The following is a 26,050-nucleotide window of genomic DNA, read 5'->3' as shown; positions in this document are numbered from 1 at the left end:
AGGATAAACAGAGGAAACACCAGTCCTCAGCCTCTCTTTGTCTAAAAAATAAAAGTTTAGCGAGAAGTTTCGGCTGGGACGTGGTTGAGGCATCATAGAAGGTACCTAATCTTGATAGGATGTGAAATGAAAAAACGTGCTTTATGTGTTCTTTTGCAGTTCTTGACTTAGACATTAAGATAGCAAAAATAGAACTTCTGGACCAAAGTCAAGCCAAGAGTACATCCCAAATTAACTGTGCATAATTACAGGGATAAAACACACATCCCTTTGTGAATAATGAGCATTCTAATCAGGTAACCTCCCTAAATGTTTTAAGCATGAGCTTAGATGCATATATATATAGTTAGCAGTGGTAAATGAATCATGACTGACCTGTATTTTATCGTTATAAATACTGGGCGATCTGAAGCGTGAGGGGTGCAGGCCGTTGTTAAATGCCCGGCACCTCACTCCGCAGAACTGAAATAAAAACAAATATCTCGACTCGGTGCGTCGATCGGCTCTCCCACACCGGGTGAAGAACCGGTGTTGTCCCTTCATCTGGGGACAACCACCCGGCGCTGAGCCGGTGGCGGGCTGGGGAAGGCACCCCTCAGTGACTGCCTCCTTCCCCGCCGTCATGGCGCCATGAGCCTCCCGCCCGGCCGCCCTCCCTCAGAGCTACCGAGGAGGGGGAGACTTCGGCGGCAAAGCCGGGGTCCTACAAAGCTGTGAGCGAGGGCGGCCATGGGGCGGCAGGAGGTGAGGGCGAAGGCCGGCCATGGGGCGATAGGAGGAGGTGAGGGCCGAGCCCCGTCGCTAGCAGGTCCCAGCCGCCCACGCCGCCGGGGCCGGGGCCGGGGCCGTCCCCGCCTCCTCCCGCCTCACGGAGGACCGGCGAAAGGAGGCGCGACAGAGCCCGTCCTTCCAACTGTTTTGTCGCTCCGGCCGACCCGTAGCGCTTTCCTCTTCCCCTCCCTCCATCATGGAAGGAGCGGCGGCGTCCTCCGAGGGCCTGCGCTATGCCGAGTACGCCAGGGTCCCTGCGGGCGCCGGCAAGGGCCAAGCCGAGCTGGACCGAGGGCTGGTGAGCGGCTTTCACGCCCCCGCGGGGTAACGCGTGTGGGCAGCGGGTCGGGGGTCGGGACTGGGGGCGGGGGGCAGGCATTCTCCGTCTCCCCCCGGGGGTGGGCAGGGAGGTCGGGGCGGTGGTGCTCGGGGGGAGAAGGCTTGTGCCCCCCCCCCCGCCTCAGGGCCTGCCTGGCCCTGGCGAAGCTGCAGGGGGGTACACGGGAGCGTTTCAGGCCCTGCCTGAAGCGCTGAGCTGCCTCGGCCTTCGCAGTCATAGAGAATGGTTTGGGTTGGAAGGGACCTTAAAGACCATCTATTTCCAACCCCCTGCCATGGGCAGGGGCACCTCCCACTACACGAAGTTGCTCAAAGCCCCGTCCAGCCTGGCCTTGAACACTTCCAGGGATGGGGCGTCCACAACTTCTCTGGGCAACCTGTTCCAGTGCCTCACCACCCTCACAGTAAAGAATTTCTTTCTGATATCTAAATCTCCCCTCTTTCAGTTTAAAACCATTATCCCGCATCCTATCACTACACTCCCTGATAAAGAGTCCCTCCCCATCTTTCCTGTAGGCCTTTCAGGTACTGGAAGGCCACTATAAGGTCTTCTGGGAGCCTTCTCTTCTCCAGGCTGAACAATCCCAACTCCCTGAGTCGTGAGCAGGCAAAGCTTAAAATTTCATTCCTCCACCGCAAAGAGATGATACCTGTGAAATTTCCACATACTGTGCGAGTTTTATTACCGTGGGCTTGAGCATCAGTGCCTTTGTAGAGCTCTGTTTCAGAAGACTAATTCTCACCTGACAGTTCATCATGTGGGAGAGGCTGGATGGGCCTGGAGCAGGGGCAAAATGCCTCCAAGGTTTCTAATGCCTCATCATGCTCTAGTGGGAAGAGTACTGGAACTTCATCCCACTTCTTCGTTCTGCTCACTTTTCGTGGGACTAGTTCATGGGACAGTGGGTTCTCTTTGGAAGAAACTTGGGAAAAATACATGGATCACTGCTTAAAGCACTGGATGGTGAAGATTTCACGGTTTTAAATTAGTGTTTAAATATGTATTTGCTGTACTTAATTGTGTGCATGCTGCTGCCTCCACAATGTTTCTTTTTCTTTCTTAAAAAAATACAATTTTTGAAATTGTAGTTTTATAAGTTACTTATTCATTGTTATTACAGTCTAGGACTTCCCCCCCGTGAGAGTCTTTCTGTGTATTTAACAGCAAGCGGTGCAATCTTAAGAAGTTTACTCTGACACTCGTTATTGTCACATCCATATATTCTTCCCATGGAATGCCAGCAGGGGAATTCCTTGTGAATTTTGTGGAGTCTTTGAGTCTTCTTACCTATCTGGGATAAAAATTGTATCTGGTGTTAGTATGGCTTGCTTTGTTGGTGTGAGTTGTTTTGTCAGGTTCTTACTAAGGTCCAGAGACTGTGGTAGGTTTTTAGAGGACTAGATTCTGGATTGCTGCAATTTTCTATTGACATTTATTCTTTAGCCAGGCCTTTCAGTGGAGAATGCAGTGCTTCTCAGGCATATATACATTGTAAACTGTTAGCATATAGTTGGCAGTAGAAGGTATTTCAGAGTTTCTCTAGATGGTATTACACAGAGAAATGGACAGTACCCACGCTTATTGGATTCCTGGCTAAGGAATTCAGAAGGAGGTCAGGTTGCATGTAATCAAATTCTAAAATTTTGCCAGAGAGAAATGACAAGATCAATTGTAGTGCTGTATATCTGTTCCTCTGACGTTGTACGGGGTTAATGAGGCCTTCTTGCCACAGTGGAAGGAAAGAGTAGTAGGAGAAGTGAAGTCTAACAGCAGCATCCATCTCTCAGGACTGAAATAGCTCTGTTCAATATCCTACCTTGAATCTTGGTTGTGAGATGTCTTGGATGTTAGCTGTAGTCACTTGATCTTGGTCACTTTTACTCTTGCAGTTGTTTTACACAAGCATTTGAAGTTTGGAGCAACAGAAGAACAACAGTAGAAGCTTCAACAGTCTGTTCTCAAAGTTACCTCAAGAGGCCTTGTTAATTAATACATACTCAAGAAGTTTGATTTGAATGCCTTATGGTAGCACCTTATATTAGTGAATTTGTTGCTCAGGTACCATTTCCTATGAAAAACTGTCAGAAACTTTAGGCATAGTTTTATATATAAACAAAAAAAATTGCTGTAAAATAAATGACACAAATTTACATGAGAATTGTGTGCGCATGGAGAACAGCATCTAGCTGAAATCACTTTTAATTCACTATTGGAAAATAAATTACATTTCATAGGAAGGTAAGACTGGAAGGAAAACATTAGATTATGAAATCAAATCTGTTGTAGATAGTCTGTAATATCGTCCCACTTCAAAATGTGTCTGGCTCCATATAGAGTTAATTAGTGGTTTGCTCTGAAACAGTCTTCCAATAAGCTGTAGTACCTACTCTTTTGAGGAACAGAAGCCTTATTCTGGCTTCTATACCAATTATTTATTTCAGGTCAAGAATTTTTATTTAAGGGAAAAAGTCATTTCAGAAATATTTTTGTACATTTGGTTAATACACTTGTGTAGCCTACTTCTTAGCGGCATACAGCACTTAAAAAAGCAACAAACCAAACCTTCCTAAAACAAAGTTTTTAGCGAAGCAAGCAATTTACACTTGTGTACTTATTTCAATATAAGTATATACTTCCTATTTTACTGATCCATGATTAAGCATGGACTAATAACAAAATACTATCCAACCCATCAGAACAAATGATTATTTCCTCTGTGCTTTTTATTCCATTACACTGTAGCTTTCTGAGGCAAAAGACAGTAGAGCTCTTGCTATCTGCCTGAAAGATAGTTGAGAGAAGAGCAAAATATTTTCCGTTTGACCAAGAAAGGTATTTTCACTGATTGTGTTGAAAGAACTGGTGTATACAATAGAAATCCTATGCAAGCAGGTATGTTTTAACATTAGTAAAGGTGGTTCTTGTAGCCTGTAGTCAGATGTAATAGTGGTGTGCTGAAATTTTCAAATTGTACATTTGTAATTCTTTTTATATTTATAAGTTTAACTTTTTTTCTATTTCATAGAAGGAGAAGGTGCAATGCTAGGAATTACAGGAGTCGTTATATATTATTTTTTTTAGTATAAGTAAGTTGGTAGAGACTGGGGATTAACAATTTGCAGAAAGAATATCTCATTCTTCCCTGTTTCTTCTGCTAAAAAATTAAGGCTACTGGAAAATTACATATTAAAGGATTAGGCCACAGATCTCTGTATGTTAACAGTATACGATGTATACTTTTAAACATACTGCATGTTAATTAATATGTTTTACCCTCTTGTTTACCAGACACTTCGGTAAGTCAGATCTTGCAGTTGCCATTCTAATGTGTGTGTTTTCTTATACACGTTTCTGAAAAGAATTTTTTTTAAAAAATCAGGTTTTGCAGATTTAATAAAACTTTGTTTCATTGTTTTCTATATTTAAGAGGGTTTGGTACTGAAAACTGAACTACATAATGAAATTAAAATACTGAGACCAGCAGAATAGCATAGGGTTGATGACTTAACCTTTGGGAGCTGATTCATTGAATAAAGAAGGGGACAGATGATACTTTTTAATATTTTGTTTCTTGATTTTTCCCTCTTGGCTCTTAGTAGAATGCTTTCATTTAAAACCTACACCTTAGAAATTTCTTAATGGCATTTTTTTGGAGGAGGGGGAAAGATCAAGTCTGTCATAATTGGAAGTCAGTAAGTATTTATTTATTTTTTTTTAGTCTTTACGAGTCTGAAATAAAATGCATTTTCAAGCAATGGGAGCCAAAAATGTTCGTGGTGGTAGTTGTATTAGCGTGCCATAAATGAACTGATCCCTTCTTCAGTGATAGTGAGTTGCTTTCATTTAATACTGACATGAAAGGAGTTCATTTAATTAAATCTTTGCACTTTATGCTCCACATTTCAAAGCACCGGAGTAACCTTGACTTACTCTTCTAAATAATCAACTGAGTTAAGTGAGCATGGAAAAGAAAATTGAGTCAAGCTGGACTTAAAAGACTTACTGGTTAGTGCTTGAAGTTGCCACTAATTTTATGAGCAGGGCTATGTGAGTACCAGACAACCCATGCAATCTTTCTTACATTGATTCAAATTCAGTTTTTATTGCATGTGTATAGTTAGGATATATTCACACCATAATAAACATTTAAGGTGCATGACAAGTTACCGTTTCTTGGCTAACAAGTAACAGGTGACTCTTTTTTAACCTGCCAATAATGCAAATAAGGTGAGCTAATGTGAACTAATATTTCTCAGCTTTTCTGGTAGTTGTATGTCACTTTGAAATGCGTGCAATCTCTCATGCCTCTCTGGCTTGGGCTTCCCATCGCTTGTCTTTATATTCCTGTTTATCCTGCGTACTGCTCCTATTCTAGAGCTGCTGCCGTGCTGCTTTTTTACCTGCTTTTTTCCAGGCAGCACTTTCCACTGAGATTGAAATAATGTGTCCCAGTGGACATGGCTGACTCTATCAAAGGCCCTCAGGGCACTACTGTGCAAAAAACGCTTAAGCTATTTCTGCACTGAACTGACAGAGTCCAGGTATTATTTATTAGCCTGGTCTCTGTGTTTGGCCTTACCTGGGATGAGGTGTCTGGTGCTAATGCCTTATTGTAACCTGTATACCTTGTTGTGAACTGCTGATTTAAACCACCTTTTTGGTGGCAAAGCAAGTATAACTTAATTTTGACAAGCACAAGCTAATAAATATTATTTTTTTGCCAGTGTGATCTATTTCACACATTGTTGAGCTCTTAATTGACTGTAACCACTTAGTAAAAAGATTCTTGCCGTCGCTCTGAATAAGTCAAGGAGCATCCCTATTGAATATAAATCCATGGTCGCAAACCACAGAACAGAATAATATGGAATTGTAGTGTTGTGATATTTTCAGAAATGTTGTGGGTGTTTCTGGTTGGTGTCTAAACAGAGGAATTAGAAGAACTTTTTAGAATGAATTGAGAGCTTGGGAAAACCAATTTGTGATAAGAAATGCAGTTTCAGTTTAGTGAGGAGGTGAAAAGTATGCTTGTCTATTTTATGTTCTCTACCATTTAAGGTAACATACTTACGTTTTTTCATGGTCTAAAGATGAAGGGAAATCTTGTGGAACTGAAAGGAACAACAGACATAAAACCACTACATTATTTTTACGTTCAGAAATGAATGCTAATATCGAGACTGAAGACTAGACCGAGATGAAAGAGTTAGAATACTAAAATGGGATAGAGGGGCAGATTTTTAAGGCCCAGTCTTAACTCTGGAGCTCCGCTTTCAGTAGGTTCAGCGAGTATCTTTTTTCCTACTAGAAACCTCTAGGCAACTGCAGTATTAATGTTATGCAAATAGTTGGAAATAGCCCCATTCCAGCAGGTGGGAAGTAAGTACTTAATTAAAGTACGTACAGTTTGGAAGCTAGATACAGAGGAATACAGCTTCTCCTAGGTGAGCTCAGAGTGGGCTACCACTTTTTTGTGCTGAGCTCAATAGTACGTATAGCAATCACAGCCGCTTGCCTTCAGAGCCAAAGCCATAGGAGCCCCTGGGCATCATGGCAATGCCTATGTCTTCTGCAGCAGCCCGTTTGCTGTGAAAGTCGTCGACCTGCGTTGTAGCCTCGACAAAGCCGGCTCTAGAAGACTTTAAAACCAGTATTTTCCAACTCCTCACCTACTCCCTCTCTGTCTCAAGGGGATTGGATGCAACCAAAGACAGAGAACTTTAGCCCCAGGGATCTTGGTAGCAAAGGCAACTTGGCTCCAAATACAGTTATTAGGGCACTCGCATTGAAATGTGGGCTTTAAGCCCTGCTGTCAGGCTTGTTGGTAAAACATGTATTAACCAGTTATTGGATAAACGCAAAGTCTGTCATATATAGAAGACTCAGTCTGGTGATAAAAGCATTTTCACTGTAGTTACGTTTTGAATTCAAGCTAAACAGGCCTGATCTGATTTCTCAATGTTGCCTGGGGGAAAGTTCAAGGCATTATTGGAACTATCACATGATAAGACAAGTAGAGCTGCAGATTACTTTATTTCATTTGTTTCAAAGATTACATGTAGGCTTTTTGGAGATATGCCGCCAATGCTTGCAATCCTCATTACCCCTCCTGAATTCTGGAAACGTGTGAGAAATCAGTCCCTTCTTCAAGGTTTACTACATATCTTTCAGCAGCTTCTTGTTCAACATGGAGATATTTCTAACTGTCCTTGAGATGCCTGACTTTCTTCAAGCATGGGGTAGGAAAATACACACACCTAATTTGGGGGGTTTGATTTAGCAAAAGGTAGGACTTAGTGTTGTCTAAATAGGATGTTCAAGTGTTTTTGTGTGTTTGGATCCAAGAGCCGGTTAGACTTAAAATGAATTTTAGCCAATAACGAACACGGCCTGAAATCTGTCAGAAGTCTGTAGGTTTACAACTATCTGTATTGTCAGATAGAGTCTAACCAGGAATTGACACTAAATAATGAAAACAGGTTAGTGGGCTTTATGTCTTTATCAAAAGCATGGCCAGCAGGTCAAGAGGGGTGATTCTCCCCCTCTACTCCACTCTCATGAGACCCCACCTGGAGTACTGCATCCAGCTCTGGAGTCCCCAACATAAGAAGGACACGGACCTGTTGGAACGGGTCCAAAGTAGGGCCACAAAGATGATCAGAGGGCTGGTATGAAGACAGACTGAGAGAGTTGGGGTTGTTCCCCAGCTGTGAGCTGTGGGATGGGGATGACTCTTTTGAAGGAGTGCCAGGAGTTAGCTGGGATCAGGGGTCTGTCTTAGTTGGGTGAGCCCAAGTATGGTGTTCAAGTTAATATTGCAATACCATTTTCAAGCAACGTCATGATGAGATTCCCGGTGAAGGACTTCACAAAGCAATATCAATGTCTTCTCTTATTTTTTTTTTTCTTTCTTTTTTTAGCTCTTCCTGTTTTGGTAATAAACTGATACTTTCTGTTATGACAAGCATAATTTCAGACTGTGTTGAACTAGTCTGCACAAATAATTTTGGGTACTCCTGAATAGTTGTCTGCCTTGTGTTTTTGTCATTAGATACCAAGAGCTGCTTTGTCAGTGTTTGTTCACTGATTTACTAATGGATAATTCCAAGTTAAACCTGATACATTGGCACGGGTTAGTAGGACTGAACTATAAAATCTAACATAGCTGGTGGAATACAGAACTTTCTTTTTTTTCCTTCATATAAATTATACATGAAATGTCCAAGTCAGACATGAGAAATACTCGCTGTTCAAACAAAAAAAGTGCATAATTTCAAATTAGAATTTGCACGTTATTCTGATTCCTGTTTTTCTGCTCTAGGCCAGAACTATGATAGCACTTGGACTTGGTGTTGCGACCGTTGCATTTGCAGGTAAGCTAAATTACCAGCTGAGTGTGCCACATGTCAGCTGCTGTTTCCAAAAGGGTTAATGGAGATGTTATGAACTTAAATAGTGGAAAGGTGCTTGAGAGTGCTATGGAGAATTGTGTCTAGTTGTAGTTCCTGTCCCTTCAAAATCCTTGATGCATTTTCCAAAATTCTTTTTGAAAAGTCACAGCTGGAGAAACTAGTTTTATGGGCGGCAGCAAAAGGTTCAGTCTGGTTTTTGTCTACAAAATGTAATGTGAAAAGTTTAAGTATTATATTGCAAGGTAGAGGCTCTTTAGTGCAGAAGAGTGCAACAGAATCTTGTGATGTGAAGGTAGTGCTTGACAAATTCAACTAGAGAAAAACAGAAGGTGTTAGTGGCTACAGTGATTTATCGTATTAAACTGTTCCCATAGTATGTTGTTTGTTGCCGGAACTCTTTGCATCTAGACTGTATGTTCTTCTGAAAAATAGGTTCTAGTCTGAACACAGGGCATGGGCTTAACACGGTTTACACTCTGGGTTACTCAGACTAGATAATGGTGGTCTATTCTGGTTTTGAAATAAACAAATCGATTTCTATCATTTTCAGTGTATAAAAGCAACCATAGTCAGCTATGTGCAAATGCACACATCGAGGACAGATGCAATAGACAAACAAGTTGCACTAAACTTCAGCAGGTGTTTGATGGGTACAGCTGCGTCGTTTTTTTGATTAGGGGAAGAAAAGACAAGATCCTTGGTGTACACCTATTAAGCAGTTGGTTTATCTATGTGTTTGTATATAAGGGGAAGAGGAATGGTCTTAGAATTTCTTCTGCTGTTGAGCTGAAGAATTAATGACAGCTAGCAAAGAAGTGATAACAGAAAGCATTAAGAAGAAGACAAGGTAATATATTAGTACATCACAGCATTTCAGCAGTGATGCTAACGGTGGTTTTAACTTTTGAGTTAACATAGGCACAGGCTTAGATGACTAAAATAACCTATGAACACACTGCGTATTTTAAGAATGAAAGCGAGATGCTATTTGAATGAAGCAGAGCCACATTTTATAAAACGTTTTTCCATTGTGTATAGTAGTAAGTTACATTGCTGATGAATAATTAATCAAAACAATAATTGGGGAGAGGGGAGTTACAGGGAAAATCCTCCAGTAGCATGGCACGAATCTTGATTCTGAAGTTGATAGACCTACTTTGTGCTTCTAAGAACGCAGTCTAATAGAGTTCCTTCTAGCCTTTCCTTGCTATAGACATTCACTGCCGGTGGGGAGTTGAATGGCTCTGAGTCCCAGAAGGTCCTCTTTTTGTAACAAAATAAAAAATGCAGTACTTACAAAATATGTGATTAAGCATACAACATCACAGCAAGAAACATGCAGTACATAGATTTCTTTTTTTGAAGACATAACCTTTGAACAGTATTTTATAAATAATTTATATCCAAAGCTAATGTTCCATACTGCCCTTTTTCTTAAAGTTCACAAGGCAGATATCTTCATTTATCATATTGAAATGCATTTAAATCTATTTATTTTGTGAGCAAACACAATGGATCTTTGCAGTCCATGACCGGGTTTTTAGATGAAGTATATTCAGTTCTCCTCCTTCCTCCCCCAATAGCACAAAGATGTAAACCATAGCAAGTTTACTGTGGGACTTTGGCTGGGCAGAATCCAAAAACGTCTGTTGAGGGAACATCTTGAAAAGCAGTAAAGTGCAGCAGTACCGTACAGCAAGTAAATGAGACAAAAGATTAATAAGAAAGGATTTTTTTTATTATTATTTTTTAATTTTTAACCAGAATTATTTCTGATGTAAGCTGATGAACATAACTTGGAGACTTTTTTTTTTTTTTCCTGGTAGTGAATGTTGGTTATAGTTTCATTTAACTTCGATCTTTTTCAGGTCGTTATGCTTTCCACCTTTGGAAACCGTTGGAGCAGGCAATTACAGAGACAGCAAAGAGGATTTCAACTTCTGTAAGTTTAGAGGTTATTTTATGCCAAATTTATGATTTTGTATTTTCAAGTATTTAGAAAGGAGACATTTTATGTTAAATACGGTAAGTGCCAGTAAGATTATTTTTGTCCCAGGATATTCTTTTCTAAGTATGTCTGGTGTATTGTCTAGTATATTTTAAATCACTGTAGATGAAGCTATGCCAAAATATGTTTGTGAGTTTGATAAACAGTTCTGATTTGCCTGGTGATGTTCCATGTTCTAGAACTTTTTGCTAGTAAGTGTATGATAAATTGTTGAAGCGCGCTGTGAGAAAATAGCTAATTCCTAGAGATTACAAAGTGGTGACATGCAGTTTCATTTCAAGAAGCTAAAAATGAAAGAATTTAGTCATTTTTCTTTCAGATACAGTGCTAAAAATCAAGAAGACAAATTGATAAACTTCTGGGAAAGGTTGCCATAGAGATAGGGGAGCTTGTTTTCTTTTTCACATGTGCGTTGTCTTTTTTTTTTCTTCTCTGGCTAATTTGAACTTGTAGCCAGGTTTTTGTTCTTTGTTTTGCCCTACATATTTAAAAATACAATAATGAGGTAAAAAGTCAAGAGATACAGTGTTGTGAGAGGAGTATACGTAGGGAATATTTGAGACCATTTACTTTTTGCTTCAGCGGCTACACTGTCCTCTGGTAAATAAATAAATATGTTCCATTCCTGGTTGATTAAAATAATTCCCAATGAGGTAGATGTCTCCTTGTGGCAGAGTTCATGGTCTGTGAACACTTATCCACAGTGGAAGGGATACAGTTCCCCTCTTCATGCTGATGGGTGAGGGTGTTGAGCGAGTAGTTGTTGCAGATTTTTATTTCCTGAAAAGTACATTAACTTTTTTTTTTTTAAAAAGTGATTATTAGCATTGTATCTATTTATGTGAGGCCAGTTGCAACACACGGAGCTTGTCTGTATACTGCATGTAAAGTATATAGACAAGACGCTGGGGTCCAAATTCATTTGCTAGCTGTACTTTGTCTTCATGTGCTGTAGGTGCCAGCGTGATCAATGCAAACTTCCTGGGGAGGGAAGGGTTTGAAACATGGGCTGTCCTCTCGGGGCTGGTCCACAATTGTTAATTGCAATGTCTGTCAGCCAGAAACGGTGCTCCTGGATCAGTTTTTCCTCTCTTTCCCTCTATTGCGTTGCTGTTGTGAGACCAACACCATTTTTTTTTTTCCAAAGTAATTTTTTGAGAGATTCTCAAGTTGCCTGCCAAAACAGCAGAGGGGACTTTAGGTACTCCGAATTAAATTGCTTTCATATGCTGTGGGTACAGTCTGACTTGCAGGCTTGCTTCGAAGTTGCTAGCAGTAAGGATATGTGGCTTCAGAGTAGGGAGAACTTCAATTTTCACCCCTTCCTCCCCAGCAGTTTTACTCCAGCATTTCTTCGTCTTTCCATTTGTCGATACAGGCTGAAGTTTCTAAATTCAGGCATGTTCACATAAGAAAGCAGGCACTGACTCTTTTTAACACATTGAAATATGACATAATACTGCATAGAGAGGTGTCAGTTCCTAGGAAACTGTACCGCTCAGTACTAGTATATTAGCTGAGCCAAGCTCATTACATGCCTATCTCATTTTTACCACAGTGACTTTCAGAGTCCTGCAGAATTCATGAACAGCCATAAAGAGCAACCCAGGAGCTTCTGCATGCTTAATGTTCCTATTCCCTGGAGCTGTATCCTCTGCTTCTGCATCCTGTCTTACAGCCCAGAATTGTATGTGGATCTCCAGTATTGTATCTCTCTTTTCTTATTCTGTTTCTGAACTCAAAAGTACAGGTTTTCAGTGTAAGACGAGATCTGCTGAAGAGAGTAAAAACTCTCTCTTTCTGGTTTCTCATTAACTGTGTGTATTGGTCAGCTTTACATTTGTGAGGGTAATGATAACATTTTCCTTCTGTGATCACATTTCAAATTTAAGACCCTTGTATAATTCTTAGCCAAGATTATTTGTTCTTTATTACTCTACAGCTATTACTTTCTTGGATTGTATTTTTTGCCAAGTTTTTTTTCTTCTCCCCTTAACAATCAATTATTTCCTTTTTATAATTTTTCTTTAAAACAATAGAGAAAACGTTAGGTAAAAAGATCCTGTGTAAGTGCTTACTGTCAAAACTTCTTATTTTAGAGACTTTACTTGATTTCGTTTGGCGAATTTGAAGCTGCTGAGTATAATCTGTGGATTAGCATTTTCATCAAGTTTGTTTACAAATATTGCCCCCTAAGCTATGCTGACAAAGGAAATCAAGCAGTTAGTACTTTCTGGAAAAGCATCTCACGTGACGTTTAGTGTCTAGGCTTAGTTTTTTTTTGCTGGTTTCCAATGCTGCTTGGAGGCACCTAACTTGGCCTCTATAATTTTCAGTGGTTACTCCAGCTTTCTAGAATCAAACCCTGTCCTTTAGCACCTTTTTTCTTTTTTTTGAAAGACTGTGAAGCAGCTGCCTGTTTAAAAGCTAGCTTGTTCTCTCTGTAAGCCCCTACTCTTTCTCCCCGCATTTGCAACTTTTCTCCTCACCACCCCTGTTTGCAATAGAAATCACAATTCATGTTGGTTGCAGTCACACAAGGTAATCCAGATGCTGTTTATCCTTTCTTCCTGCCCTCTAATAAATGACTTGGGTAAGGTCAAGTTGAGCAATTACGAAACAGTTGTTTAAAATGCCTCCTTGCTGTACCTTGAGTATTTGACACTTTCTGTTTACTTACCTAAATAAATAACATGTACTGTCGACAACTGCCTCATCTTTTAGTCAAAAACAGTAAGTAAAGGCAAGTAAGAGTGCTGTGTTTTACTCTGAATTTCTACTTTTATTTAACTCTCATTTAACTTAACTTATGACAATTAAATATATATTCTTAAATATGAAGTGTAAATGCCACTGTAATTTAGTCCTGTAGTTTTCTACTGTCTTTTTTTCAGTGGAGAAAGGCGTAGAAGGAAACATTGTAATTTCCCTTCTATGACAAGTCATAGTGCTCGTTTCCAGAGAAACGCTTTTTTAGTTTGCACCTAGTTTTGTTACTGATGTTTTGTTTCTTTGTGTAGTGACAAGAGTCTGTTGCCAGTAGAAGGTGCGTAGCCCTAAGTAGGCATTTGGCTTTTCTTCCTCAGCCAGACCTTAATGCTGTTAATTATGATAATATTTTCTTAATATTATGTTAATATTTCAATATATATTATTTCAATATATATTTTATATAATACATATTATGTTAATATAATGTTAATATTTCAATAGCATTTATTACCTTTCTTTACTGAATCAATGATATTCAAGGTTGAAAGATAGATAGAAGATAATGAAGATAGAAACAGCAATTCTAGGCGAAATGAAGTGTCAAAATACACAAATCCCACAATCCAGAAAATTCTGTGTTCCAGAAGAAAAGGGTCTTTTCTGTAGCACTTCATTAGAGACTTTTGCACTGTGTTTCCCTTGCTGGATTTGATTCTGCACAGACTCAGAGAGCTCTGAATTGAGAGGTAAGGGTAGCGACCATCTCTCTTGTCTTTCATTGAAAATAAAACTTCCAGAGAATAATGCGATTTGCAGTCCATTTTATAATTTTTCTTCTAACTAAAGTTAAGGAAGTTAAAGTTGATCTTAGCAAATTATAGGTTATATTATAACACAGCTTCTAAGTAGTTTGTTATTGGAGTATTTTTTTTCTTCCAGTATTGTATGTATGTAATTTTTTTTCTTCCAGTGTTCGTTACCTTTTCAGTGGAGAACTGTATTTGTGGTGAAACAACACATAGCCCTTTACTACTTCATAGAACATGATATATGGTCTCAGTTACAGCGTCTTGAATATCTCTTACCTGGCATGGAAACGGTGATTATGCTTTCCCTGTGCTATGCCAGGAAAAGTATCTTGAAGATATCACGGTCCAAATTGATTGGATTTTCTTAGCTGACCACATTTGTGAAAATTTGTGAGAGTGAATAGACATTTACAGATCAAGTCCGGCCTTCTTCTGTTCTCTCCCCGCCCCAAACCTATTAACAGTATTTGTTCAGGAAGCAGAATTTGCTTACATAAATTGCTAAATAGTAACAACATGCAAGGAAATAAAGTAAATTAAATGATAGCCCTTCCCTTCACCCCAAATAGTACGGAGAAATGGAGATCTCATTTGGGTGTTTTTTCCAATACGAATTTGTTTGCAATAGCCACAGCTAATAAATAATCAAGTGTCTAGAACTGCCCGCTCATCGAGGAGTTCTCATAACAGAAAAATATCTTGAGTATTGTTCCATTTCATTGCAGCCATTACTTAGAATTTAAAACTAGGGGGAAAAAAATTGCTTTAATTTGAATAGCATGCAAAAGTTCTTTCATTAGGGAACTAGGAATTTGCCAGGATCTTTCCTAAAATGGGGACTCAGTGTTTCTTCACCTTACTCTAAGCAATGGGGAAGATGGATTTTGTGTCTAATTTCCTTTTGCTTTAAATTCTGTTTAGGATCAAGGTTTTAATTTAAGAATTGATTATTCTTGCTACGTGCTTCATTTCTGAGAAGCAAATGTTTTTTCTTGATGATCAATTCAACAAACTGTTTTTGTTTCTGTGCCAAAGGAGACAGACAACAGAATTTCTTTTTTCGTTCCTCTTGGAAGTGAACCGAATTAAGGCTTCCCGAGGTTAGAACAGTGTCAAGGAAGTAGGCTTTAAAAACATGAAAAAGTACTTCTGAATTTAAGCCTGTAGCCATCCCTCCCTCTTTTATTTCAAATAGTATTTTAAATGAAGTCTACCAAGAACAGAGACGAGCTGTGTTACAGGGAATTCAAATATTGTGCTTCTCTACATGAATAGCGAACCAGTGTCCTCCTGTATTACAGTTGTATGCCAGAGTTGAAGGGCAGAGAAGAATTAACCTTTTTTAGGACTCCATCTGTATCTAAGCTGCTCTGGGAGAAGTTCTGGAAAATCTTTCAGAGGACATTAAAGTCTGCTTTTCTCTCCTGGATGTAGTAATTGTTCGGCATCGTTGCAAATTTCTGTGCAGTTCTGCCTCCTCAAGGGTGTTATCTAGTAGCCATTAAATCATTAGCATAATTTCCTCTCGGAGGACTGGAGGAGCCCTGTGTGTTCCCTTAGTGTTACATACTCTAACCTCTGATGTTGACACGCACCATTACAGACCTGCTTTGTGTTACCCTGTAGCTACAGCAGCGGTTCCTCAACAGATTTGTGTTGTAAGCATGACGTGTCCACAATTGCTTCAGCTTTTATACACAAAATAACCACGACTGTAACACTACCAGGTACGGTTTGGGGTGGGAAGAGGAAAGATAAAATTCGTTTTGGATTGTAGCAGCAGACCAAAAAGTCTTCTCTGTGGTTGTGTGTGACTTCATGGTAGCAATTGGGTGTCAGGAGGATGGGGGCGGTCCTTTTTCAGTGCTGCCCAGTGACAGGACAAAAGGCGACAGGCACAAACTTGAACATAGCAAGTTCCATCTAAACATGAGAAGGAACTTCTTGACTTTGAGGGTGGCAGAGCACTGGAACAGGCTGCCCAGAGAGGTGGTGGAGTCTCCGTCTCTGGAGACATTCAAAACCTGCCTGGACGCGTTCCTGTGCAACCTGCTCTAGGTGACCCTGCTCTGGCAGCGGGGGTTGGACTAGATGATCTCCAGAGGTCCCTTCCAACCCCTACCATCTTGTGATTCTGTGAACCACGCTTTTGGGTGAATGTCAGTCCTAAGCTTAATAAAAGGCTTTGCATAGATATCATAGGTAGAGCCCTTTAAGTGCTTTAATGCTTTTGCAATTATGTAAGAGGGTGTTTGTGTAAACATAAGGCAAAATTCTCACTGAATATGAATGGATATATTTAGTGAGAAAAGTGTTTTATTAAGGGCCAGCCACATTTTTACTTGGGGGTAAAAGGAACACTTAAAAATAATCTCAGCTCTCAGGTCAGACTTCCTTTTGATAACAAAAAAAAGAAGCTTTTTTTTCCCCAGTTGATAGGTTTTGCATTGAGGGAAGAAAACTTTGCTCTTGTTGAGTGATTTCTGTGTGCCAGTTCCCAAAGGCAGCTTGTCTTAGAGCTACATCTGCTGCCTCTGTGACTTGTGCAGCTTAGACAATTATTTGTGTAGCAATGGGCTAGTCCTTAATTCTTCTTATAGACATATTTACATTGAGGAGATCACTACTAGCCATCAGTGGTGGTTCAGTAACTTTTCTTTTTTTAAAAAATTTAAAATATATTTATGGTTAACAAATACACTTTTAACCCATTCCCTATGACAATTAATTATTGTAATGATTTACTCTCATCTCCATCTCCTTTATTATGTTATTTTCCCACTTGTGCTTTTTCTCCCCTTCTTAGAACAGTGGCCAGAGTCTCACATGCCAATGAGTTGAAAAAAATGAGCCTCAGATCCTGTATTTAATCATCATCAGTAATCCACATCTAGGGAAGGATGTAAAGGGAGAAGTTGGTTAGGATATCCCCATATACTCTGCTACATTCCAGTGTTTTCCAGCTCAGTGATTTCCTGAAAGAGAGGTTGTGGCTTTATGCTAAGCCTTTTTTTTGTTTGTTTCTTTTTGCTTATTTTTCAGGGTTCAAAGAACTCTTCATATATTTTTTTTTGAAGTAACATTCCTTCATGTGAAAAAACATATAGTTTCTTCATCAGTATATTACATTTATCTGTTCCTGGCCTTTTATTGTTGTTTTTACCCACTCTGTTTGTAGAAATATCTGGACTTCAGAGTGATTGTCCCTAATTCCTTGGATGCCGAAGTATTTTGACTTTTGCCATTTTCCATTGTGGTGTTACCAAAGCTGTTCTAAACAAGTTTCCCCGTTTCCTTCCGCTGCTCTCCCCAGTACAGATGTTGTACCACTCTGTGCTAGTATGTACTTTAATTCTGGACTCTTTTGCCTGAAGGCAGGATTTTAATGGTTGCAGCTATTAATATCTCTTATTAGCAGTAGAAGATTGTAAAAACGCAGATAGTTATTTTTAAGTGGGTTTTTGTTATGTGTTAACACTCAGGGGAAGTCCTTTCATAGTATCTGGTTTGTAGTCATTCCATGTCTTCAAAATAAATTATAGATGATTGTAATGCTCTGAATGAGGTCATATAAATACGATTTAGGTCCTGGCACCTTGTGCATGAAACTAATTATTGCTTGTTATCCCTTTCTTCTTTCTAGAGTCTTTCGTTGTACTATAAAGGGGGATTTGAACAGAAAATGAGTAGGCGAGAAGCTAGTCTTATTTTAGGTGTAAGGTAGGTGTGTTGCATTAGTATGTTTTTGTTTGGTAAGTATTGGCTGAAAAAAATGCACGTTGCGAGAATGTGGAATACTGTTGCCAAACTTGTAACTTTTTTTTAAAAGACTTCTAGTGGCTTATAAACCATTCTAATATTCTGCTTAAGCTAAAAAGCAAACAGTAAAATGCTAATAAAACATGCAACTTGTGTTTGGCTTGAAGGCATGGTAACATATTGCAGTGGAGAATTGGTGCTCTAGAAATAATCAGAATAGCACGTACTGTGCTAATTAGTGCGATCACATGGCCTGGTCTTCCAAAAAACCTCTTGATAGAAGTACTAGTGTAAATGATATTAATAAATGAGGAAAACAAATCAATTTTGCTCATTTTTTCCATAAGTCAGTAATATTATTTTTTTCTTTCTCCACTCTGATTTGTTTGGATTTAAAATTTGCGGCATATTCCAAACAAAAATACTTGGAGAGGCTTGTCATTTAGAATAGGTATATTCTATTAGAATAATTTCCAGGCTGAATATTCAATGGATTTTTTCAAAAACATTTGGATGGCCAATGGTAGCACACACCTTTAGTGTTTTCTGTAAAGCAGGCAGTGAGTTTGAGGGCTTTCCAGGTGAGAGCAACAGATCTGAAGCTAAGTACTGTATTTCTTATTTATGATTTAGATCAGTTCTGAATGTTAAAGTTACCAAAAAAAAAAAAAAAAAGGAGGATGGTTTTAATCAACCCCAGAAGAAATTATTTCACATGGTGAAAACTGGGACTTAAAACCCTGTTTGGTGTGCTATTTGTGTTTACTTCTAACATAATGGAAATTATGCAAATTTAGCCTTCACTTTTCAAGAAATGGTAAAATAAAACATTACATTTATTTGAAATATTTCGTGCTTGCACACTGAAGGAGAGATTTATAGGAATGGCTTTCAGAAATATTTCCTTTGGCCTTTAAGTTTGATAATGTATTAACATTTTCACTTTATAAGGGCAAATTCAGTGACATTCCAGAGTAGCACACTGCAGCTTATTAAAGCACGTTTACAGTGGCAGTGCTTAGCCTGAACACTGCTCATGTACATGTCTGAAGTTTCATCACATCTGAAATCAGTCCCTTTTACATTTTAATTTTAACAGCTTGAATCTGCACTGGGAACAGTGACACTGCTTGTTGTGTTTGGAGTGAGTCTTGCAAATATCAAGACTTAATCAGATTTGAGGAAAGTTTGAGCCTTTAATTGTGTAGAAGCATGGCTAACACCTTTATAGGAAATTTTCACATTGTTTAAACACACTTTTCTAGAGCAGTTTTAACTCTCTACTTAGCGTATTTATATGTATACACACACACACACATATATATCTGTGCCACCAAAAAAACCCAAACCCAAAACATGTGAGTTTTACAGTGTTATGTAAAATACCAGTGTATGCCCAAACGCACAAACTGGATCTGTCTAGGCCCTGATCTTATTTTTGTGACACTTGTCCTCTGTGTCATCACTTCCAAGTTATATTAAATTCTGAGGCAAAGACTTTCTTCATTATTTCAAGCGCTGGGTATGCATGGGCAGTATAAATAATAAATGCAAGCCATGATAAAGGTGAGCATTTAACAGTAGCTTTTAAATTTCAAATATATTGGCCCATTACACATTCCAGATGTTATTCTTTAATAACCATCTTGTGAGATTGCAAGAGTTTTGGTAGAAACATGCATGTGCATTATTTGTATTTAAATTATGTAAAAGGTATCCAAAGCTACAAAGTACTGTATTGAAAATGCTGAATACTTCTAAGTTTTATTGTTCTTGCATTAGTTGTTATGAAACAGCACTGATTACTGAAATACTGTATAAACATAGAAATATTAACAACTGTGTACTCTGTAGAAGGAACTGCTGATGGGAGAGATGGAGGAATGTCTGAGATAACATGGGAAGTGAAAATATTAGGAGTGTTTTCCAAACATTAGACAAAATAGATGCTAGCAAGATAAAGCTGTCCTATGTATAGTGGTTTACAACTATCATATCCCTAACGCTGAACTTCTGAACTTAGAAAATGTCTGAAAATCGTAAGTTAAAATTCTAGATAAAAATGAATAAAATTTTCTGTATTGTACCGTTTTCTTCATGAAACTTTTTTCTTTCCATAGGAAATGTTTTTTCATTTGTTAATGTATGATATATATCTATTCATTAGTTAAAAATAATTAAATAATTATTCTTAAAACAAAAAGGACTTAACAAAAAATTAGGCTATTACATTAAAAAAACCCATGTAGTACATTGTGTAAGTGTACGGACACGAATTTAAGGTTTAATCATTGTGGCTTTGATTTTGATTTTTTTTGTTTTTTTTGTTTTTTTTTTTAAATTTTATTTTATTTTTAAATACCGCCTACTGCACAGCTATATGATTGTAAGACCACTGAAGTTGGGAGGGATGGCAAGAGGTCTCTAGTCCTACCTGCTGCTCAAAGCAGGACCACCTACGGGGGTCAGAGCAGGTTACTCAGGACTTTATCCAGGGGGTTTTGAAAGACTCCCAAGGATGGAGAATGCACATCCTCTCTGGGCAGCCTGTGTCACTGCTGGACTGTCTTTGGGGTGAAGAAGGATTATCTCCAGCCTGCACCTCCCTTTTCAATTTGTGCCCTCTTTCTCTCAGTCTCCCGCCATGCATGACTGCAAGAGCCTAGACCCATGTTCTTTATGACCCCGCTGTAGATGCCAGGGGGCTGTTGCGAGGTCCCCTGGCAGCCCTCTCTTCTCCAGGTTGAACAAGTCCTGCTCCCTTGGCCTCTCCTCAAAGGGAGGCCCCTGCTGCAGCCCCAGACCATCCCGGTGGCCTTTGTTGGACCTGCTGTGATTGGCCAATGTCTTTCTGTACAGAGGTCTCAAATATGGATGCAGCATCTCGATGTGGTTGGCTGACTAGGGAAGAGTAGCTGCTTCTGTTGACCTAGTGACCATGCATGCAGCCCCTGAGGCTGTTGTCCTTCTGTGCTGCCAGGGCACGCTGCTGGCTCTTGTTCTTGCTGTGTCCCAGGTGCCTTTCAGCAGAGCCGCTCCCCAGCCCCGCAGTCCTAAGCTGGTGGCACTGCCAGGGTCTCTTCCTCCCCAGGTGCTGGGCTCTGCCTCTCTCCTTGTTGAATTTCATGAAGGGTCCCCGTCAGCCCGTTCCTGCAGCCGCTCCAGGTCCCCGTAGATGTCAGCCCTGACCTCCAGCGTATTGACTGTTCCCACCACAGCGATAGACTTGAGTCAGAGGAAAGTCAGGGGTGTGAGAAGGCAGCGTGATGTTGTAACTCATGAGGCTGTACCAATTCAGCGAAAATGTGATTTTGACATTAAGGGTTTTTTTGGTAGTGATTAAGAGTCTTCAGAGACCAGCCTGACTGTGGGATAAGCAATGTCTCATAAACTAAGCAAATTTGATGTAAACCACCATTTTTACAGTTGCTTCTCAGAGCATAACTGTATGATTTTCTGTAACACGCAACTGCAACTTTTCCACAGTTACGCTTTGGCTGTCTGAGTTTCTAAACATGGTATATCAGCTTTCCTTTCTTATTATTAAACAACAGCTTTACAAATCAAAATATAGATGATTGTTATTTTTAGCTGTTTGATAACAAATTGCCTCATTTTTGTATTTATACAGTTCAAGGCCTTTCACCCTCTGTTTAATTCTTACTTTCTGTGTTACTTTCTGTTCCATTGAAGCATTCTTTTCTTATGCAGCTCTGTGAACTATTTTTGCAACATACCCTAATTTCCCTGTGACAGAATAATAATTAGAGGTTGTTTACCTCAGGAATGTAGTTAGGATGATACCTTGCATTCAAACTGTATCTACAAAAAGATTAATTAATTGAATCATCACTGATTAAGAAGTCACCTGAAGTGGAAAACACTGCTTCATTTCTGCCTGCTAACAAATTATGAAAAACTAAACCATTCAAACTGTCCTTTTGCATATGATAGTCTTACTGTGTTGGCATACTGCATCCATAAGTGGTTATTTATCTGGTAAGGTACATATTTAATTTAGGCCAAGTGCGTATTTTATGTATCTGTCATTGAAAGAAACAACATTATGTAGCACTTGTAAATCAGCGTGTCCCTGAATGTAACGCATTGTACAGCTTTGCAAAAATAACAAATACGGGGGGGGGGGTTTCATGCCCCAGCAGTAAGAAGAATTACTTATAGCAGCTACAAAAAATATTTACCGTAGTACAAATGTGATAATAGTAAATATGTTTTGTTTTCTCACTGGTCTTATAAATACTTATTCTCTAGGAGGAAAAAATTGTGTTTTCTGCATTTAATGACAAGAATAACCAGCTAGATACACCCTAGAGCTGCTGGGTGGTTTTGACCTTTTTTTTTTTTCTTCCAGAATTGTTTATTTTAAATGAATGGATATACTGCCCTTAAAAAAAAAAACCCTGAAAGATATTTATATGTCTCAAATACATGGGCTTTTTAAAAATGCCCTTCTCGGTGCGTCTTACATGCCTTTGTTATTGTTACTTCCTCAGAGATGCAGTTTTATGTTTTGTCCACAAGATGGTGAAAATCTCAAGTTTTAATTATTTTTGAAGCCAGTATAAACTGTTAATTTATAGCCCGAGCGCAGTGGCATTTATGGTAAGCACTTCAATTTATTTTTGCAGTCCATCTGCTGGCAAGGCCAAAATCAGAACAGCCCATAGAAGAATCATGATTTTGAATCATCCTGATAAAGGTAAATAACGCTTACTTTTCTTAACCAAAGCTGGAAAGGAAGAGGCTTAAATGAAATCCTTTAAGTTTACTGATTGTATAAATAACCACACTGAGTGCAAATGTATGTTGTTTATTTATAGACCTGGGCTTCTGTGTGTCTTCTCTCAGATAAACTAGACTTTATGAACCACTGTTCTACCCATCTTTCTTTAAGGTTGTTTTCTAGACTTCTGCTGCTTCAGTTAAAACTGTGAGCTCAGGGACCAGTGTTCCACACTTTAAAAAATCAGAAAAAATGAACTGTAACATTTTTACATTAAACCGACATTCCTGTTTTGAACAGAGACGGACCAGTCACATGTATGAGAGTAACTTTCTGTGGGGAAATGTTCTGCAGTCACTGAGCACCTTATTGATGAATTTCAGACTTCCTGGAATTCACTTGGAAAAAAATGTAAAGCTGGGCATTGTTGCTTTACTGGCCAGGATTTTAATGTAAATTTATCTTACAGAAAGGCTATTATTATAACTTTAACTACACTACAGCTGGTTGAGAAAGAAAGCCCATATGTTCATTGCTGTTTCTACTTTAAAATAACAGATGGTGAAGAGTTGCACTGTATTTCAGAAGTCAAAAGGGGAAATCAGAGGGTTTTTATATCTTTTTGACAGAATTACAGGGCTCCCTGCCAGCACCCCAATTTAAGAAAACGAAAAAAAAACTGTGACCACTGGCCATGGGAAGTGTTTAGTCGATGCTTTTCTCTGCTGCCTTCACCCCTCAGTTTAATTCTGAAGTTGTCCTGCTTATTCGATTTCACACTTCCATTTTTTACAGTTTTTGTAATGTTTTTAGCTGTACAGACATAGAAAAGAAATTCTCTTCTGCATTTCTAATACATTATGATGGTCAGAGGCTTTTTAATCACTAGAGTACCTATTAGGTCAAAATTTTTTGATAACGAACAACTGAGTTTATTGTAGCAGTACTTAGAGATGTGAGCCAGAACCATGAATCTCCGTGTGGATGTTGAGTAGACCTAAAGAGGCAGTTCCCGTTGTAAAGATCGTACATTTTAACGACCCGCTCTTACAGCTGTAATGCACCTGCAGCTGGGCGCAGTGTAGGTTTGAATGGATGTAGTGAGCCCTCCTGTGTGCTATTAAGATGGAGCATTTTCTCAGTAGGAACACCAGTTGGAAGGGATTTGTGCCTCTGTGCTGCCCCTGCAGCTCTTCTGGCATGGCCGTAGAAAAAAAAAATCTTGTGTAATGTCTTAAGCTGCAGAGCTAAGGCCTGGAGTAATTTTGAACACATGGCATCACAGAGAGACTTGTTTGCTTATGTATATATGTATCTTGATTTCATCTGGCTGTGAGTAGCACAGATGTGGTTTTAAAAATAATACTCAACATTAGAATGTTAATTTAAAATAATATTTTACCAGCTGGGCTTGATAGAAGAAAGGCGATAATTACAGATTTAAAAGTTACCTACGTTATCTGAGATGCAAAATGTTGAGGAGAGAATTAGTAGAAATAAATAAATAAGAAATACATAGAAGTTTGCATAACAAGATCCCCAATAAGCACTACTAAAATGGTTGCTTATTAACCTTCACAGTTCATTTTTAAAGTGTTTTTGTATTGATACGTTGTATGTTACTTTATCAGTTACTAATTTTATGAAAGAATGTTTGCTCACGGAAAAAGAGGAAGAGAGAAGCCTTTTGGACTTGCCCTAATTATAAACAAACACTTAGGCAATCATGAGATTGAATTTTCTCTCATTGGAGGGCTACAAAATTAATATGGCACTTAAAAATGTAAATGTAGTGAAAACACTTCCAGCAGATTTTAATTTACTTTAAGATCTTGCACTCTAGACAGGTAGAAAATCAATGCATATTTAAAAATTACTTGGGATGCATTGTTTATTGCAGTTTTTAGTCTTTACTGTTTGTTTGATCCTCTTGCCTACTCTTTGAAAGAAGCAGTACTCAATGTAGTAAATCCTGTTCCTGGCTAAAAAGCTAATTGGTCTAAAAAAAGGAAAAAAAAAAAATCATTTTTCCAGTAGCCAGTTCTCTACCCTTACCCTCCCCTGCCTCTCTTTCCTCTGATGTGTCTTACCTGTTAAGGCTACGTTCAAACAAAACCAAAACATGAACAAGAGAACTCCGTTACTTTTCCCAGTTATTTTATTACGCCATGAAATGACTTCATAATGATTTGGATTCCTGCAGGAAGGTCCTAAAGAAGTCTTTAAGCAAGCTGTGCAACATGTGTCTGTGTGTTCTATGTGTTCTTCTATGTAATTCTTCTGTCATTATCTTTTCTGATAAACTGAATAGAGTCAAATGAATGAAATGATGAATGAAAAATTATGATTGAACAGATGCCTTGGAAAAGACTACTCAGTGTACAGTACTGCTGGCGTTGTATTTTCATGTAAAAAATATAGGTGTGTTACAGTAAGCGGCAAGTTACTGATACAGACCTTATAATGTTGGTTTTGGTGACTGTAGGCAGATGGTTGGCACTCAAGGGGAGAGTAAAAAAAAACAAACACAAAAAGACCGCTGAACTGTAATCAGATTGTTAGATGGAGCGTAAAGCAATGACAGTGTTCAGGACTAGAAGTTAGAAGGCGTACCATGTTTAAATAGCTTTAATGTGACAGTTTCTGGCTGGTAATTCCAGGCATCTAGCACAGGAGAGGCTTGGGGGGTGTGTGTGCATGTGCACGCACGTAATGATTCTTTGTCAAAAGTATTTATAAAATTTTGCCTCTTAGTTTTTGGGGTGGGTGGAAATAATAGCTATTAGCTTTGGATGAATTTTCAAGACAACTGACCTTGCATACGCTTGCAGCAATATTGTACTGCAAGTCTAAATCGCACTGGTGCAAAGCGATTTCAGTCTCTGCACTCTGAGACAAATTGTTCAACGTTATTCTTCAGTGACTTCGGTTTTGGTTACATTTCTTCATATCAATGTAATTTTTTAAGCAGTTGTAGGAAAAGGATCTATTTAGGAAGGAGGAGCTAATAAAAGTGAGTAATCAGGGGATCTTGCGGGTGAAGTATTTTGGTACTTAATACTGATGTGTAAATTGTATTCCTTTCCCCTTCTTCTTCTCAGGTGGATCACCTTACTTAGCAACAAAAATAAATGAAGCAAAGGACCTGTTGGAATCCACTGCCAAAAGCTGAAAGGCGAAGCCTTGGGTCATAAGAGATTCAGCAGATACATCGTGCAGCAGCTTTCATATCTACTTGCTCTGCACAGTTTCTTAACACCGCATTGATTGTTTCTATTTATTGTCATAATTAAGAGTTTAAGATTATTTGAAAGCAAACTGAAATCTTTTACAGTTATGTAAAGTTATATACAGTTACACTCCTGTGAGGAGCAGGGCGTTGGACTGGATGATCCTTATGCGTCCCTTCCAACTCAAGATATTCTATGATTCTGTGTATTAATTTTAGTGTGTTTTTACTGAACTATGATCCATTACAAGCTTTGAAAATATTCT

General features: G+C 38.8%; 1 protein-coding gene across 1 annotated transcript; it reads left to right on the top strand.

The window, feature by feature from the left end:
• The first annotated feature begins 863 nt into the window (after positions 1–863).
• On the top strand, positions 864–26,050 carry DNAJC15 (DnaJ heat shock protein family (Hsp40) member C15). Its single transcript, XM_054220177.1, has 6 exons — positions 864–1,069; positions 8,433–8,484; positions 10,392–10,465; positions 17,696–17,772; positions 22,461–22,531; positions 25,657–26,050. Exons 1-6 carry the CDS (start codon positions 968–970, stop codon positions 25,725–25,727), a joined length of 447 nt encoding a protein of 148 aa, XP_054076152.1. The 5' UTR covers positions 864–967; the 3' UTR covers positions 25,728–26,050.

Source organism: Rissa tridactyla, chromosome 1, assembly GCF_028500815.1.
Source record: "Rissa tridactyla isolate bRisTri1 chromosome 1, bRisTri1.patW.cur.20221130, whole genome shotgun sequence".
Classification (NCBI taxonomy): Eukaryota; Metazoa; Chordata; class Aves; order Charadriiformes; family Laridae; genus Rissa; species Rissa tridactyla.
The sequence above is the reverse complement of the archived record's forward strand: the minus strand, read 5'-3'. Positions and strand labels throughout refer to the sequence as shown.